General features: G+C 40.9%; 1 protein-coding gene across 5 annotated transcripts in view; it reads left to right on the top strand.

Moving 5' to 3' along the window:
* The window catches only part of LOC122940576 (zinc finger protein OZF-like), a 55956-nt gene extending 42617 nt beyond the window's left edge, over positions 1-13339 (top strand). For 3 of the 5 annotated variants that reach the window (XM_044297199.1, XM_044297198.1, XM_044297197.1), the window contains one exon: positions 1512-2583. In XM_044297199.1, coding sequence (XP_044153134.1) covers positions 1512-2131 — 620 coding nt within the window. In that variant the 3' untranslated portion in view covers positions 2132-2583. Of the gene's footprint in view, positions 1-1511; positions 2584-11692; positions 11752-12596 lie in introns of those variants that run through there. The other 2 variants (XM_044297201.1, XM_044297200.1) reach the window with 2 other exon arrangements.
* Positions 13340-16473: the final 3134 nt, after the last annotated feature.

The following is a 16473-nucleotide window of genomic DNA, read 5'->3' as shown; positions in this document are numbered from 1 at the left end:
TTAGTGCAGATCTCGTGTACAAAAAACTGTTAAGATCTATTGCAACAAAATCTAAAGCTTCACCACATCTGCAAAAAGTTTCCTTAACATAGATAATCTGGAATACAATGAGAGCAAAATAAAATTATCATGTAGGACTCCATTTGGCAGTCCTATGTTAACCATAAAGCATTTTTCCAACAGATCTCAACAATTTCTAATTACAATGCATCAAAATTGTACAGCATTGGAGGAACTCTCCTGCTTTCTTTCCAAAACAGCACCACATCTGTCCACAGGTTGTGTATGGTATCGCAGCTCAGCTCCATTCACTTCAGTGGAAATGAGCTGCAACTAATGGACAGACATGGCACATTTTTCTTATGCACAACCCCTTTAATTGACATTAAGAATGAATTATGGTTAACCATCCGGAATGGCTACACCACTAGAAACTTGTAACGTGCACAAAAACAGTGACATTTAGGCATTAATTTTTATTTAAAAAATGGCTGCTGCTATGGACTATTATTAATACCTACAGCAGATGTTTACATCAATGTTAACAGAGTTCGTTTTTTACCTGGTATCCAGGTGTGCTAGCTATATAGCTAGAAGGAAGAAGAAAGGTTTGGTACTTTAAGATGTTGGAATTATATATTGTAATTCTTGCATTAAAGTGAAATTGATGTTCCCATATCTGGCCCTAATTGGCATTATAGGGGTTTTCCAAGTGTTTGATATTGATGCGTGATTCTAAGGATAGGCCATCAATATCAGATTGGTGGAAACCCCCACAGAAACCCAAACTGATCAGCTGTTTGCCACAACGTTGTCCATGGGATAGTGGCTGTGCTTGGTATCGCAGCTCTGCCCCATTCACTTGAATGGGACTGAGCTGCACCTAGGCAATGTGACCAATGAATGTGACATCACATGGCCTAGGAAGAGGGTGCAGTGCTCACCGGAGTGCCTGGTCTCTTTAAACAGCTGGTTGGTGGGGGTGCTGGGAAAACCCCTTTTAGCTGTCGCTTACAAGCCTGTAAATCGTAATGGATACATAATCCATTGTTAAACCGGAGATGCCACTAAAATACCTCATCAATACATGTTTGCTATACTTCCAGGACCCATGTCCTTAATAAGATGATGCTGCCACCAACAGATGTTCTAATTGAATAATTATTAAATTTTTTGAGAACACAATACCGTCATCTACCCTGCAAGTATTCCAACCACTGAACTAAACAGCTTCTTGAATTGCTTATCAAAAAGATAAAACTTTATGTGAAATCTCTACCCGTTTCAGTTGTAGACATTTTGTAGCCCTAATGTGAGAGTATCACCCTGGAGATAAAGCTCAGTTTCCATATTACACATACAAGGTTTTTAGCAATAATTGTGTTCAGTAGGCGACAGTATTTTCCATAATTAATTATACAGTATGTGATCATTTCAAACTCTTATGGTAGGAAAGTTATATATCCACTGTCGCAGAAAAGCAAAAAATAATGTATTTCTTTCATCAACAGATGGCTTCACTAAAGACTTGAAGAGACATCGCCTTTTATCTCCAAAAGATGAAGTAGGATTTAATGTCGGCCTTGATAAATCTGGAATACCACCCATTAACCCAAATATATCCCTAGTTCTTCAAACCAGAGTGCCATCATCTGATCATAGTCATCTGAAGAAAGACCCATTTGATCAAACTGTAGTTCTCAACAGAGGTAAAGTATTTCCATGCTCTGAATGTGGTAAACTTTTTAAGCACAACTCAAGTCTATCTATACACAAGAGAACTCACAGCGATGAGCGGCCATATTCATGTTCAGAATGTGGGAAAAGCTTTACCCAAAAATCAGTTCTTGTTGAACATGAAAGAATTCACACAGGGGAGAAGCCATTCTCATGTTTGGAATGTGGGAGATCTTTTGCCCAGAAATCTGCCCTTGTTAAACATGAGAGAACTCACACGGGGGAGAGGCCATATCCATGTCTGGAATGTGGAAAATGTTTTACCCAGAAGTCTTCTCTTGTAAAGCATCAGAGACGTCACACAGGATACAAGCCATTTTCATGTTCAGAATGTGGGAAATGTTTTATCCATAAATCAGATATTTTGAGACATGAGCGAACTCACCTGGGATGAGAAGCCATTTTTGTGCTCAGATTGTATAAAATCTTTTGCCCATAAATCAGAATTTGTTGATATAAAAATATGAAATAAGATCTAGTTAGACATCACAAAATGTAGAGACATGAAACTGTTTTCTTGTTTTGATTGTGAGAAATGTTGGACAGTTCTTGTAAAAAACATTTGTCTGTAAAATGAAATATTATAAATGTGTTTTACATTGTGAGGTTTAATTTCTTAATCCACATGAATTTCATTCCTTCTAATAATGTATAGGCTTCCTTTACATGCTGACAACTCAAGTCATTCAGACCAACTAGACATTTAAAAGTCCATTCATAACCAAACTACAAAGTCTGAGTTTTGTTCAGATTTACACAGGCTAACAGATCCAGCAGTCAGCATGGAAGGGGAGGTTTCCAAAGTACAACCTGAAATGTGAAAAAAGTTGGGCCGCTGTGTAAAATGTAAATAAATGTAATTAAAAACAGAATACAATGATGCGTAAATCTCATAGACCCATATTTTATTTATAATAGATCATAGAACACATATCATAATCAAAGTGCGAAATGTTATGATTTCACAAAAAAATTACTCTTTTAGAACTTATGGCAGAAACGCATCTCAAAAGTTGAGACAGAGCCATGTCTACTATTTTGTAGCATTTAGTGTTGAGCGAACTTTTGTTTTCAAGTTTGGCTTACAAGGTTTGGGTTATCTAAGAATTTCGTTATGGATTCAGCTACCACGGACCATAACTTATGGTCCGTGGTAGTGGACTCCATAACGGAATTCTTAGATAACTCGAACATTGTAAGCCGAACTTGAAAACAGAAGTTGTTCATCCCTAGTAGCATCCCCTCGTCTTTTAACAATAGTCTGTAATAGTCTAAGTTAGGAGACCAATTACTGGAGTTTAGGGAAAGGTAAATTGTCCCATTCTTTTTTTTTTTTTTTTTTTTATTATAAATTTTATTGTTTTAATACAAAATTAATAACCAAAATACATAGCTAATAATTTATAGTCCATCAGTCCGTCAAATCTAGTCTATGGACGTGATTGACAATAATTGCATAGAAATATCCATAATTGTGTAAATATTTTAAAAATCAAATGGAGGACTCTAGCTGAGGAGGATGGCAGGATCCGGAGCCTTGTAAGCAGATGTATATAGCCTTCTGAATAAACAAAAGTTACAACCTTTGTTTTAATGCCGGAAAGTCCCCCCATCCTCAACATTCCTAGAGATCCTCATGTGCTCAAATATATCTTCACATTCTTCCCCGGTGCAATACATATAGAGCGAGCCGGACAAATGGAGTATCCCCCTATCTCACCCCACCCACCCACCCTCCCACCTTGCAGGGGAAAAAAAAAAAATATCATAATTAATTAACTGTGTCCCAGTCTTTCCATAAGTTACTCCACTTTAAGTAGGATCCTCTTTGTTTATGAAGTATCTTCTCGTAGCTTTTCACTTTCTCAACTAAACTCAGCCAGTTATTACAGTCTGGGGTGGAAGAGGAAAACCAAGCTCTAGAAATGAGTAGTCTAGCCAAGAACATCACTTTAATCAAGAGGTGGCATTTTGTGGGCTGGTAATTAACCTCAGATAGGTCTCCTAGGACCCATATCCTGGGGAACAAAGGAACAACAATTTTAATTTTACACGCCAGGTTTTTTTGGACCAAACTCCAATACCTGCTCACCATTGGGCAGTCCCAGAACATATGTAAGTGATCTGCCTCGGAGTCACCACAACGTGGGCATTCGGAGGAGACCCTGAGTCCTCTTCTATGTAGCCATAAGGGTGTCACATAAATTTTGTGCAAAATATTAAATTGTACAACAATGTGGTTAAAATTGTGTGAAACCAGCTTTAAGCTTTCCCCTATCTTATCCCAATTTGGATGACCCGCCTCTGCAAGGAGAGAGGACCAAGCTCTCTGCCCTGGAGAGAGAACATCCAAAAAGAAATTATCCATTAAGTGTCTATAGCAGTATGATAATTTAATTCTCGTAACAGTTTTCCTACAAATTAAATTGTGTAAAAATGCGGGAGTATCTATAATAAAAGAGTGGCTATTTAGAGTGCTAGAGAGTGCGGACCTCAATTGAAAATATGCATACCAAGCCACCTCACCTAAATTTGCCCTTAGTTCCATGAGGGACAAAATTTGTCCCCCACTGACTACTTGATGTAGGTACTGAACATTTTTGATCCTCCAATACTGGCGGCAGCTTAAGTCGTTTAAAATGAGAAGTTTTGAGTTGTGCCATAATGGGGTGCAGACGAGTGATGCCTTAACTCCGCACCAACTCTTTATGGCCATTCTACAAAAAAGTGAGTATCCGCTCGGGATATTTGCTAGATAGTCAGATTCCAGTACGGTGAAAAAATCCGAGAAGCCTGAATCTTTCACCACTCTACTACAAAAAGGGCTATTTTCCCAGTCATTAAAAAGACAGAGTTGGGAAGCCACAAAGTAGCCCCTAAAATAGGGGAGGTTAAGACCTCCCCGATTGTAGGGCATGGAAAAATAGAGTGCCTTCAGTCTCACGCGCTTCCTCCCCCATAATAGATCATTGATCATACGATCTATCAGTCTAAAATACTTGTCTGGGATCCATATGGGCGAATTGCGCAGGACATAAAGAACCTGGGGCAGCACTACCATTTTTATTAATGAAATTCTGTCCGCTCTTGCTGGCAGGATTTTTTGCCATATCTTAATTTTGGCTCTCAACTTCATCAGCAAAGGAATTAGGTTATGTTGTAAATATTCCTGAGGTTTGGCAGAAACTGTTATCCCCAGATACTTTATTGAATCAGAAATTGTTAATTGGTTATTCCATTCACCTCGCAGCTCATCTATAGGGAGGAGAACGGTCTTATCCCAGTTGATCTGCAGTCCAGACGGATCGGAAAAAAGACCAACAAGATCCATTATTCGAGGGAGAAAGGTGTCTGTTTGATGGATAAAAACCAGGATGTCATCTGCGTAAAGGGATACTCGGTCATGCTTCCCCATTATGCCAAAACCGGCCACCTCCGGGTCCTGTCTTATCATGGCAGCTAAAGGTTCGATATAAATATTAAATAGAAAGGGGGAAAGGGGACAACCCTGACGGGTGCCCCGTCCCAAGGTAAAACTCTCTGTCGTCAACTCATTGATCCTGATCCTGGCAACAGGAGAATTATAGAGCAACTGAACCATCCCCATGAATCTTGGACCAAAGCCCATTTTTTTTCATGACCTCCCAGAGAAAGATCCACTCCACCCTGTCGAAGGCTTTAGTTGCATCCAGCGACAGGATGGAGCTGGCACCATGCCCCGGGGACTGAATATTCATGAATAGCCTGTGTAGATTGTTATGGGTACCCCTTTTTGGCATGAAGCCATTTTGATCTGGGTGGATAATGGTGGACATAACCCGCGAGAGCCTCCTAGCCAGGACTTTTGATAGTAACTTAGCATCGGTGTTTAATAGGGATATTGGTCTATAGGAGCTCAGTTCTGCCGGGTCCTTATCCTTTTTTGGAATTAAAACAATAAGGGCCTCCATCATAGAGTATGGTAGTTGCCCTTCCTGTATTGCTTGGGAAAAGACCTGTAGCAACCTGGGGAGAATCACCTTGCTATACTTGCGATAGACCTCGTATGGAAGGCCATCCAATCCTGGCGATGAGTTCCCCGAGATGGATCCAAGGGCCTCCTGCAGCTCCGTGAGGGACAGCCCCTCCTCCAAATATTCCTTTTGAGCTTCATTTAAAGTAGGAAGTGGAATTCTCTCCAGGAACCGCATCGCCAGTTCAGATGACAGACCTGGGGAGGATCTATATATCTGAGCAAAGTACTGTAAAAAGGTATTCCCAATTCCCCCCAAATCTGCTATAGTTTCCCCCTCTACGTTGTGGATCGAAGTAATAGATTATTTTTTTTTTTCCTGTTGTGAAATTATTCTAGCTAAAAGCCTACCCGGGCATCCAGACTCGATGAAATAATTGAGCCCCTTAAAGAATACCCTATGGTTTGCCTTCTCTATTACATATTTCCCCAGGGCACAACTAGCCTTCTGCATCTCTTCCCTATTGTATTCAGTAGGCTGGCTAGCATATCGCTCTGCTGTAAGGGCAGCCGTCTTGTCCAGTTCCTGCTCTTTCTTCCTAAACGTTCTCTTTACTGCGGCAATCTCACTTATAAAACCCCCCCTCAGAAATGCTTTAAAGGCATCCCATACTATGTTGATGTTAGCAGAGGGTAGATTCACCTCCCAAAAGGAGGACATCAGTAGTTTAATCGACTGAAGATTGTCCATAATAGTGAGCCAATATGGATTCAGCTTAAATCCTAGCACCCTAATGTCCTTATTCTCCACGCTGCCAACCTCAACCAGAACGGGTGTGTGGTCTGAAACTGTTCTTACCCCATATCGCATCTTACGGATATTACTCAGGTTGCTCTCATTGGTGAGTGCTAGGTCGATCCTAGACATTGCTCTGCCGCCCCTGCTAACACAGGAATAAACTCTCTTTCCTCTGCAAAAATGTTCCCATATGTCGACCAGTCCCACCTCTAAGCAAAACTGAGGCAACGGAGAATTAAAAAAGTTCCTCCCCCTTTCTGCGTCTAATGTAAATCTATCTTTGTTGGGGTCCATAACCGCATTAAAATCCCCCATCAGGATTAAGCGGCATTCTGGTCTATTTTCGAAAAAAAGCATTAGCTGAAGCAGTGGGTACATTGAAAATGGCGGAGGTATGTAGAAAAAGGCAAGAATATAACTATGGCCATGCAGCTTGCCATGTAGAAAAATAAATCTGCCCTGGTCATCTATATGTGATTTTATAAGGGTGAAATCTATGGAATTATGAATAAGAACCGAAACACCCCTGGAGGAGCCGCTAAAGGTGGAGTGATATGATTGAGACTGCCATCCCGTTGTCAGACGGGACAGGGTTTCTTTAGTTAGATGAGTTTCAACTATGCAGATGATTGCTGGAAGATATCTCTTTGCTGCATCCATGATCGCTTGCCTTTTAACCCTTTCCCCGAGCCCTCTGACATTCCAAGCTACAATCCTAGTGGACATCAGTTATAACAAGGGAAAAAGAAGGAGAAAAAACACATATCATAATCAAAGTGCGAAATGTTATGATTTCACAAAAAAATTACTCTTTTAGAACTTATGGCAGAAACGCATCTCAAAAGTTGAGACAGAGCCATGTCTACTATTTTGTAGCATTTAGTGTTGAGCGAACTTTTGTTTTCAAGTTTGGCTTACAAGGTTTGGGTTATCTAAGAATTCCGTTATGGATTCAGCTACCACGGACCATAACTTATGGTCCGTGGTAGTGGACTCCATAACGGAATTCTTAGATAACTCGAACATTGTAAGCCGAACTTGAAAACAGAAGTTGTTCATCCCTAGTAGCATCCCCTCGTCTTTTAACAATAGTCTGTAATAGTCTGGGAAGTTAGGAGACCAATTACTGGAGTTTAGGGAAAGGTAAATTGTCCCATTCTTGCCTGATGTAGGGTTCTAGTTTCTTAACAGTCCTGGGTCTTCTTTGACAGATTTTTCATTTCATGATGCACCAAATACTTTCTAATGGGGAAAGATCTGGACCACAGGCAGGTCAGTTCCCCACCCAGACTACTCTGTGAAGCCATCCCTGTGATGGATGCAGTATGTGGTTTAGCATGGTCTTGCTCAGCTATGCAAGGCCTTCTTTGAAAGAGACATCTGGATGGGAGCATATGTTGTTCTAAACCCTCTATATACTGTTCAGCATCAATAATGCCTTTCCAGATTTCTAAGCTTCCCACCCTATAGGCACTAATGCAACCCCATACATTATGAGATGCAGGCATTTGAATTGTGCATTGATAACAAGCTGGTGGTCCCTCTCCTCTTTGTTTTCCATTTTGCCTCAGTCCATTTTGAATGAGCTTTGGCCCAGAGAAGACAGTGGCGTCTCTGGATCGTGTTGACATATGACTTCTTTGCATGATACAGCTTTCATATGTGGATTGCACAGTTCAGACACTGATTTCTGGATGTGTTCCTGAGCCCATGCAGTATTTTCCAGTGCCACCTGAGGGCCTGTAGATCACGAGCATCCAATATTGACCTTGTCCCTTGTGCACATGATTTCTCCAGATACTCTGAATGTTTTGATGATATTATGCTGAACAAAAATATAAACGCAACACTTTCAGTTTTGCTCCGATCCAGAGCTTCCCAAACATGCTCAATGGGTGACATGTCCGGTGAGTATGCTGGCCATGCAGGAACTGGGATGTTTTCAGCTTCCAGGAATTGTGTAAGGATCCTTGCAATATGGGGCAGTGCATTATCATGCTGCAACATGAGGTGATGTTTGTGGGTGAATGGCACAACAATGGGCCTCAGGATCTCGTCATGGTATCTCTGTGCGTTCAAAATGCCATTAATAAAATGCACCTGTGTTCGTTGTCCATAACATACGCCTGCCCATACCATAACCTCACCGCCACCATGGGCCACTCGATCCACAACGTTGACGTCAGCAAATCGCTTACCCACACACGCTATCTGCCCTGAAAGTGAAAACCGGGACTCATTCGTAAACAGAACACCTCTCCAACGTGCCAGACTCCATCGAATGTGAGCATTTGCCCACTCAAGTCGGTGACAAACTGCAGTCAGGTCCAGACCCCGATGAGGACGACGAGCATGCAGATGAGCTTCCCTGAGACGGTTTCTGACAGTTTGTGCAAAAAATTCTTTGGTTATGCAAACCGATTGTTTCTGCAGCTGTCCGGGAGGCTGGTCTCAGACGATCATGGAGGTGAACATGCTGGATGTGGAGGTCCTGGGCTGGTGTTACACATGGTGTGCAGTTGTGAGGCTGGTTGGATATACTGCCAAATTCTCTGAAACGCCTTTGGAGACAGCTTATGGTAGAGAAATGAACATTCATTGCACGTGCAACAGCTCTGGTAGACATTCCTGCAGTCAGCATGCTAATTGCACGCTCCCTCAAACGTTGTGGCATTGTGCTGTGTGATCAAACCACATTTCAGAGTGGCTTTTATTGTGGGCAGTCTAAGGAACACCTGTGCAATATTGATGCTGTCTAATCAGCACCTTGATATGCCACACCTGTGAGGTGGGATGGATTATCTCGACAAGAGAAGTGCTCACTAACACAGATTTAGACAGATTTGTGAACAATATTTGAGAGTAATGGGTCTTTTGTGTATGTAGAAAATGTTTCAGATCTTTGAATTCAGCTCATGCAAAATGGGAGCAAAACCAAAAGTTTTGCATTTATATTTTTGTTCAGTGTATGTACTGTAGATAGTGGGATATTCAAAGACTTCACAATTATACGTCAAGGAATTGTTCTACAGTTTTTAGACGTAGTTTTTCGCAGCTTGGTGAACCTCTTTGCTTCTTATAGACTCTGCCTCTCTAACATGCCCTTTTTATACCCAGCCATGTGACTTAGTTGCAAATTGCATAAGTTGCACTTATGTTTCCTGACATTTGTTGCCCCGTCCCAACTTTTTGAGGTGCTTTGATGCCAATTTCTAAATAAGTAAATTTTTTTAGTGAACTGGTAAAATGTCTCACTTTCAACATCTGACGTGTTCTATGTTGTATTGTGAATAAAATATGGGTCTATGAGATTTTCTTATCATTGCTTTCTGTTTATATTTGTTTACATGTTACACAGCGTCCCAACTTTTTGGGAATTTAGGTTGTATTATATAGCAAATCCCAATACATTCATCTCTTTTCTACTTTGCTTTCATTAATCCCTTCCTGATGCAGCATTTTTCAGTTTTTGCCTTTTTGTTTTTCACTCCCTGCCTTTCTGGAGCCATAAGTTTTTAATTCTACAGTTAACATAGCCATATGAGGGCTTTTTTTGTGAGACTAGTTGCACTTTCTAATGGCACCATTTTATATGGCATACAGTCTAATGGGAAGCTGGAAACAATTGGCAAATGAAGTATAATTGGAAAAAAATGTAGTTTCATTTTTACAGCGTTCCTTATGCAGTAAAACTGACCGATTCCCTTCATTCTCTGTCAGTACAATTACAGTGATATCACATTTATATACTTTTTCTTGTGTTTTAGTACAGAAAAATTATTTTTTTTCTTTGCACAAACATGCAATTTTATGGTTATCTAATCTTTTTTTTAAACGTATATGTTTCACAGATGTGCATACGTTTCAATGTTTGTCAGTTTTTTTAACAAAACATTTTTTTGTGTAACCTTTTGTTTTTTAAAATAAAGATTTGAAGTGTATCAAAGGAAGTATGCGGATAAACATGGATACGTTTAACGGATGTATACGTACTGTCTTACATTTACATCGATCTCCCATTCACTACAATGTAAAAAGTATACGATTCTATATTTTTTTGCAGGACAGAAGAGCATAGTATACTATGCTATTCTGTCCTGCAAAAAAAGTATATAAACAGTGACAGAGTCAAAAGTATGCACTTTTGAACAATGTTTGCCCAATTATAGTCTATGGGTATGTCAAGCCATACGATTTTATACAGTTTTTCTGTTTATATTTTAAGGCGTTTTGGGTCACTGCAGTGCAATTGATATATATTTATTTTTAAAAGGGTGGATTTGAATTTTTATGTTTGTATTTTATATATTTAATATTTTTTTAACTTTTTTTTTTTTTTTTTTTTTTACTTTTTACACTATTATTGAGTCTAGAACACTTGTCCCTTAGACTGCAATGAATTAACATTGCAAACTTTGGGAATTGCATTATGTCGCTCTGCCTCCTACAGGCCTTCATGCGAACTACTGCTATGATAGCCTTGGTCTCTTGACCATGGCACCTGAGGGGTTAAATGTCTGTGATCAAGATTATAGCCTGTGTTAGACATTGTTTGGTTATTGGATGGCTCCACTGGACACTACAGTGGTTTGAGGTGCAACTGCTGTGACTCACCCAGTCAGTAGTAAAATGTTTGAAAAAATGTAGTAGCAGGCACTCTCTGATTTAGAGTAACATATTAGTTGTAGCATTGAGTACAGATAATACTGGGTAATCAATAAATTTGATGTATTTCTATAAATCACAGAGTAACAGGTAATACAAAAATAAATAATACAATTAAAATAATAAGATGAATAAGCAATAGGTAGTAGTCCCAAATACTAATAAATAGATGGACATAAAAGATAGTAAAACCAGGTGACTGTTAAAATGAGTCAATCTTGCATATATAGTCCTTCCATTAGTAAACATTAAATACTATTGATTTTTTCGCTGGCAAACTTGTAAATTTTGAGTTATAGCTGATCCGAAATTATATTGCTGGTCCCAAGTACAAGTCTTAATATACTGCTGGTATCAAGTTAAAATCGTATTCAATAAAAACACAGAGAACCCTCCTGTTGATTAGTATTGTATCAGAGGGAGTCTGTCAACGGAACTTACGTGCAGGGTGGATATTCTTGGGTAGCTAGTGCCTTCAGCGTGTCCCGCGGCTTCTTTGGCATCTAAAATCGCTTACCTCTCGATGTTTTCTTCTTCAGATTCTTGGTCGACAAGGCCTCGGCGTCCCACGTGGAGTCTGTTGGTGCGCTTCACCTAGGTAAGAAGGTGCTGTTGTTTGTGCTGTCTCACCTAGTATCCTACACACGTGACCGGGATGTAGTTGAACCGGGGAAGAGGCCAGACCAGTGATGTAGTGAAGTCTCTGATTAAGTAAACTTTTCGTGTTGGAGCGCTCCGATTTATTATTATTAGTTATTAAGCTTTATATAATCCAGAATAATTCCACAGTAAATCTTCCTCATACTAGGTGAGACAGCACAAACAACCGCATCTGTACTCATTGCTACAACTAATATGTGACTCCAAATCAGAGAGTGCCTGCTACTACATTTTTTCAAACATGTCTTAGACATTAGCCTAGCCCAGATGTCTGCTGTGTAAAACAGCAGAAACCCGGCGGCTATAGCACTCACTCTACTCTGGAGCAGACGCCATCTTTAAAGGGAACCTGTCACCGGGATTTTGTGTATAGAGCTGAGGACATGGGTTGCTAGATGGCCGCTAGCACATCCGCAATACCCAGTCCCCATAGCTCTGTGTGCTTTTATTATTTAAAAAAACCAAAAAACGATTTGATACATATGCAAATTAACCTGAGAGAGGTCCTGTCCCTGACTCATCTCAGGTTAATTTGCATATCTGTTTTTTTTACACAATAAAAGCACACAGAGCTATGGGGACTGGGTATTGCAGATGTGCTAGCGGCCATCTAGCAACCCATGTCCTCTGCTCTATACCCAAAATCCAGGTGACAGGTTCCCTTTAAAGACGGGTGGATGTCAGGGAGAGGTTAATGCACATACAGGAAAGGATGTATTTCAGCCTATGCTGAGTTTTTAAAAAGTTTTATCAAGATTTCTATTATTTTTCAAATTTACCCAGTCTTCTTACTTCTGAATATTTAATTTCCGTGAAGAGTCATGCAAACCTTGAGGGACAATTAACTGTGTTCTATGAAGAAAATGAAGGGGAATCTACTGATCACCACAGATCTGGCACCAAAACGACTGATTTTGCCTGACAACTGTAGTATTTCATGGATCCAGTTAGAAGAATGGCCATCTATGTAATACATGTATGACTTGAATCCACCAGTGTGGGAATCCTCTATTAGAGAACAGAGCTCGCTAACCCAACATACAATGTCCATATGCCCTCAAAGAACATATAGACAGGGGATGTGAAATAACCCCTTTAACACTGATTATAACGTAAACATCAGTCACTAATACTCACTATAACAAGCAAGTCTCCATTTCTACTCTTAACCCAAAGGGCTATTTTTCATGAGGCAGTACATTGCCGCAGCACACAGCGTTATAGTGATTTAAACATTTATTTGATATAAAGCTGTCACTATGATTCTGTAGAAGTGAGGTCATGCAGAGGCACACAGCATTATAAATCAGTATAATGCTGTGTGCTCCTTCAAGTCCAAAACGGAGGCTCACGCTCACACATGGAATGTCAATCACGCAATGGACTCGCTCATGTGAAACAGCCCAAAGGATTAGGTTTATAGATTTCCCTTTATTATTGTATGTCAGTAAGCTTTCAGGATGTTCGTTGTCATCCAAATTTAGTAAAACCAATGATGTTATCTTGGATTAAATGAGTTTTATTTACTTATATTTTTCAGAATTCTGTTTTTATTGCTTTTATGGCTCTACACAAAATATCAAAAGATAATCAAGGTGTCGCATGGGGAGGTATTTAGATAAGTACCTACCTGCACAGCTGTGACATCAAAGATTGAATGCCCCATAATGTGTTTATTGGAAAAGTAAAACGAAAAAGAGACTAAGGCTACTTTCAAACTGGCGTTTTGATTTCCGTTTGTGAGATCCGTTCAGGGCTCTCACAAGCCGTCCAAAACGGATCAGTTTTGCCCTAATGCATTCTGAATGGATAAGGATCTGTTCAGAATGCATCAGTTTGCCTCAATTCCGCTCTGATGGTGGACACCAAAACACTGCTTGCGTGTCCGTCTGATGATGCGGGGCAAACAATGTAGGTCAATGGGGACGGATCTGTTTTCACTGACACAATATGGCACAGTTGAAAACGGATCCGTCCCTCATTGACTTTCCATAGTGTTCAAGACTGATGCGTTTAGGCTGTGTTACAGATAACACAAACGGATCCTGTCACGACCGCCCCCGCTTAATTCAGACTTATGACCGCCAGGAGAAAAGCCCAACGGGGATGGACCGAAACAGGGGGAGGTACAGAATTACCCAAACAGTCAATCCTGGACCCCCTTTATTTTCTCCTGCCACCACATTCGTGATGGAACGACTCACAGGTTTGGACCACTCACAGGTCAGCCCCGGTACCACGCTACAATCTAACACCAATCAAGTCACCACCCAGTTAGGTCTCTAATACCAGTCGACTATAAAACAGGTAGGTTTCTTCAAGGCGTACAAGTACTTTGTTGCAGTGGGGCTTAGAGCATTTAAGGGGTTGTCTGTATTCAGAGATGAACCCAGACATACCCTTATTTTCACCCCGGCAGCCCCCCTGAGGCTAGCATCGGAGCATCTCATACAGGTACGGCCATATATGTACATCCTGTTCCCTGGCTAAGGTGGAACTCTAATTCTCACTGGATGCGGTTGTATTATCTGAATGGAAGCGTTTATGCAGATCCATGACAGATCCGTACCAAACACAAGTGTGAAAGTAACCTAAGGAAAGGCCTTGCTGATGGCCAGATATAGGATCTGTATTTCACAGCTAGTAAGAGCCCATATACAGAGTCCTTTCTTACCTTTCCTCTTCTGTGGACAAGTGTCCTTCCTTACCTGTTCTTTTGGCTTGAGATATCCCTAGATTAGTAGTGCAAGATGACCAGCTCCTTGAGTTTCTCTTACAGAATACTGCAAAATTTTTTGCCAAAGCTGCTCTTCTTGCACCACCAATCTTAAGGAATCTATTAGGAACACAATATCAATATCTGGAATCCCATGACTTCGAAGACTGTTTTACTGATTTATTACAAATCCATGAGACACCTTACAGGCTCTGTGAATAAGCCCTAAGAGGACTGGAGTATAAAGAAGAAAAGCCAGAAAGAAAATGAAGCATCTGTGCTGGTAAACAAAAAGCTAAGATCATAATTGCCATCTTTTGACTCTACCAAGGGGACTTAGGGGCTGTTAGGGTACTTTCACACTTGCGTTTTTCTTTTCCGGTATAGAGTTCCGTCACAGGGGCTCTATACCGGAAAAGAACTGATCAGACATATCCCCATGCATTCTGAATGGAGAGCAATCCGTTCAGGATGCATCAGGATGTCTTCAGTTCAGTCGTTTTGACTGATCAGGCAAAAGAGAAAACCGCAGCAAACTGAAGACTTGCCTGAATGCCGGATCTGGCATTTTTTCCCATAGAAATGATCCGGCATTCCGGCCTGCGCGTGCGCAGACCTGTAAAAATGTGAAAAAATGTAAAAGCAGAGAGACGGATCCGTCCTTGCAATGCATTTGTGAGACTGATCCGCATCCGGATCCGTCTCACAAATGCTTTCAGTCAGCGGCAGATCCGGCGGCCAGTTCCAACGACGGAACTGCCCGCCGGATCACACTGCCGCAAGTGTGAAAGTAGCCTTAACAACTTATTTTTGCTGTATGTCAAATGGATACATTTGTAAACAGAAAAAACACACAGAAATGTATAGCTTGAGGCACTCACGGACTATAAGTGGGCACACATAGTTCAAAAGGGTAGGTTTATTATATCCAGGTGGCAGAGTTCACCAGATCCATTCACTGCCGGACCCTACTTACTATAATGGAATCCGGCAGGCAAACTGACGATTTCCAGCATAAGTGACGGTTTTCAGTCGAACAAAAACAATTCCACGCAACAGTTATAGTCAATGGGGTCTGGCAGTGAAAGCCGGTGTCTGGAGAACTCTGGCAGGCTGTTCTCTGCTGGTACAGCCTGCCGTATCCGATAACTGCAAAGGTGAACATACCCCAATAAATCACACTCTTGCCCTGTATTGTTTGGCAATAAATATCATTTTTTCATATCTCAAAAAAACATATCTTGTATTCCATGTGTATACATTTCCATTTGGAGAAATTAGAATTAACTTCTTGGAAGGGTTTATGCCTGTATCCAAAATTGCAGTCTGGCTTTTAAAGCCTGAGGCATTGACTGCTGACGTCATGCAGGTCAGCGCCCGAGGCTGCCTGACTGCACGGGCAGGAGGCAGGCCATGAACGTGTCGTCAGTGATGACTGACACGTTCATTGCGGGTTTGTAACTAGGCTAGGATCACATGTACAATGTACGGCATGTGATCCAGGAAGCGCCAGGAGCATATCATTCAACTAGGGGAGAGTGCTGCTGACCCGGTAGGCAACTTTTAACAAGCATCAATTTGTATCAGTTCACACTTCAGTTACTTGATCTGTTATTTTCATCAGTTATTGGGAGCCAAAACCAGGTGCTGGTCAAAAACACAGATTAGCTGCAAATTTTTCCATTATACATAATCTCTGTGTAGGCTTCACCACTGGTTTTGGCTCACAATAACTGATGAAAATAACTGACCAAATAACTGAAAAGTGTGAACTCAGCCTAAGGCCTCATGCACAGGTCAATGTCCGTATTGCAGCACGCAAACAGTGGGTCCGCAATATGTGCACACCGTATCACAGATGCAGACCCTTTCACTTGAATGAATAGGTCCGCAATCCGGAAGATACAGTTCACAGAGGCATGAATCGGAAGTCCGTGCCATTGC

Source organism: Bufo gargarizans, chromosome 6, assembly GCF_014858855.1.
Source record: "Bufo gargarizans isolate SCDJY-AF-19 chromosome 6, ASM1485885v1, whole genome shotgun sequence".
In the NCBI taxonomy this organism is placed as follows: Eukaryota; Metazoa; Chordata; class Amphibia; order Anura; family Bufonidae; genus Bufo; species Bufo gargarizans.
The sequence above is the reverse complement of the archived record's forward strand: the minus strand, read 5'-3'. Positions and strand labels throughout refer to the sequence as shown.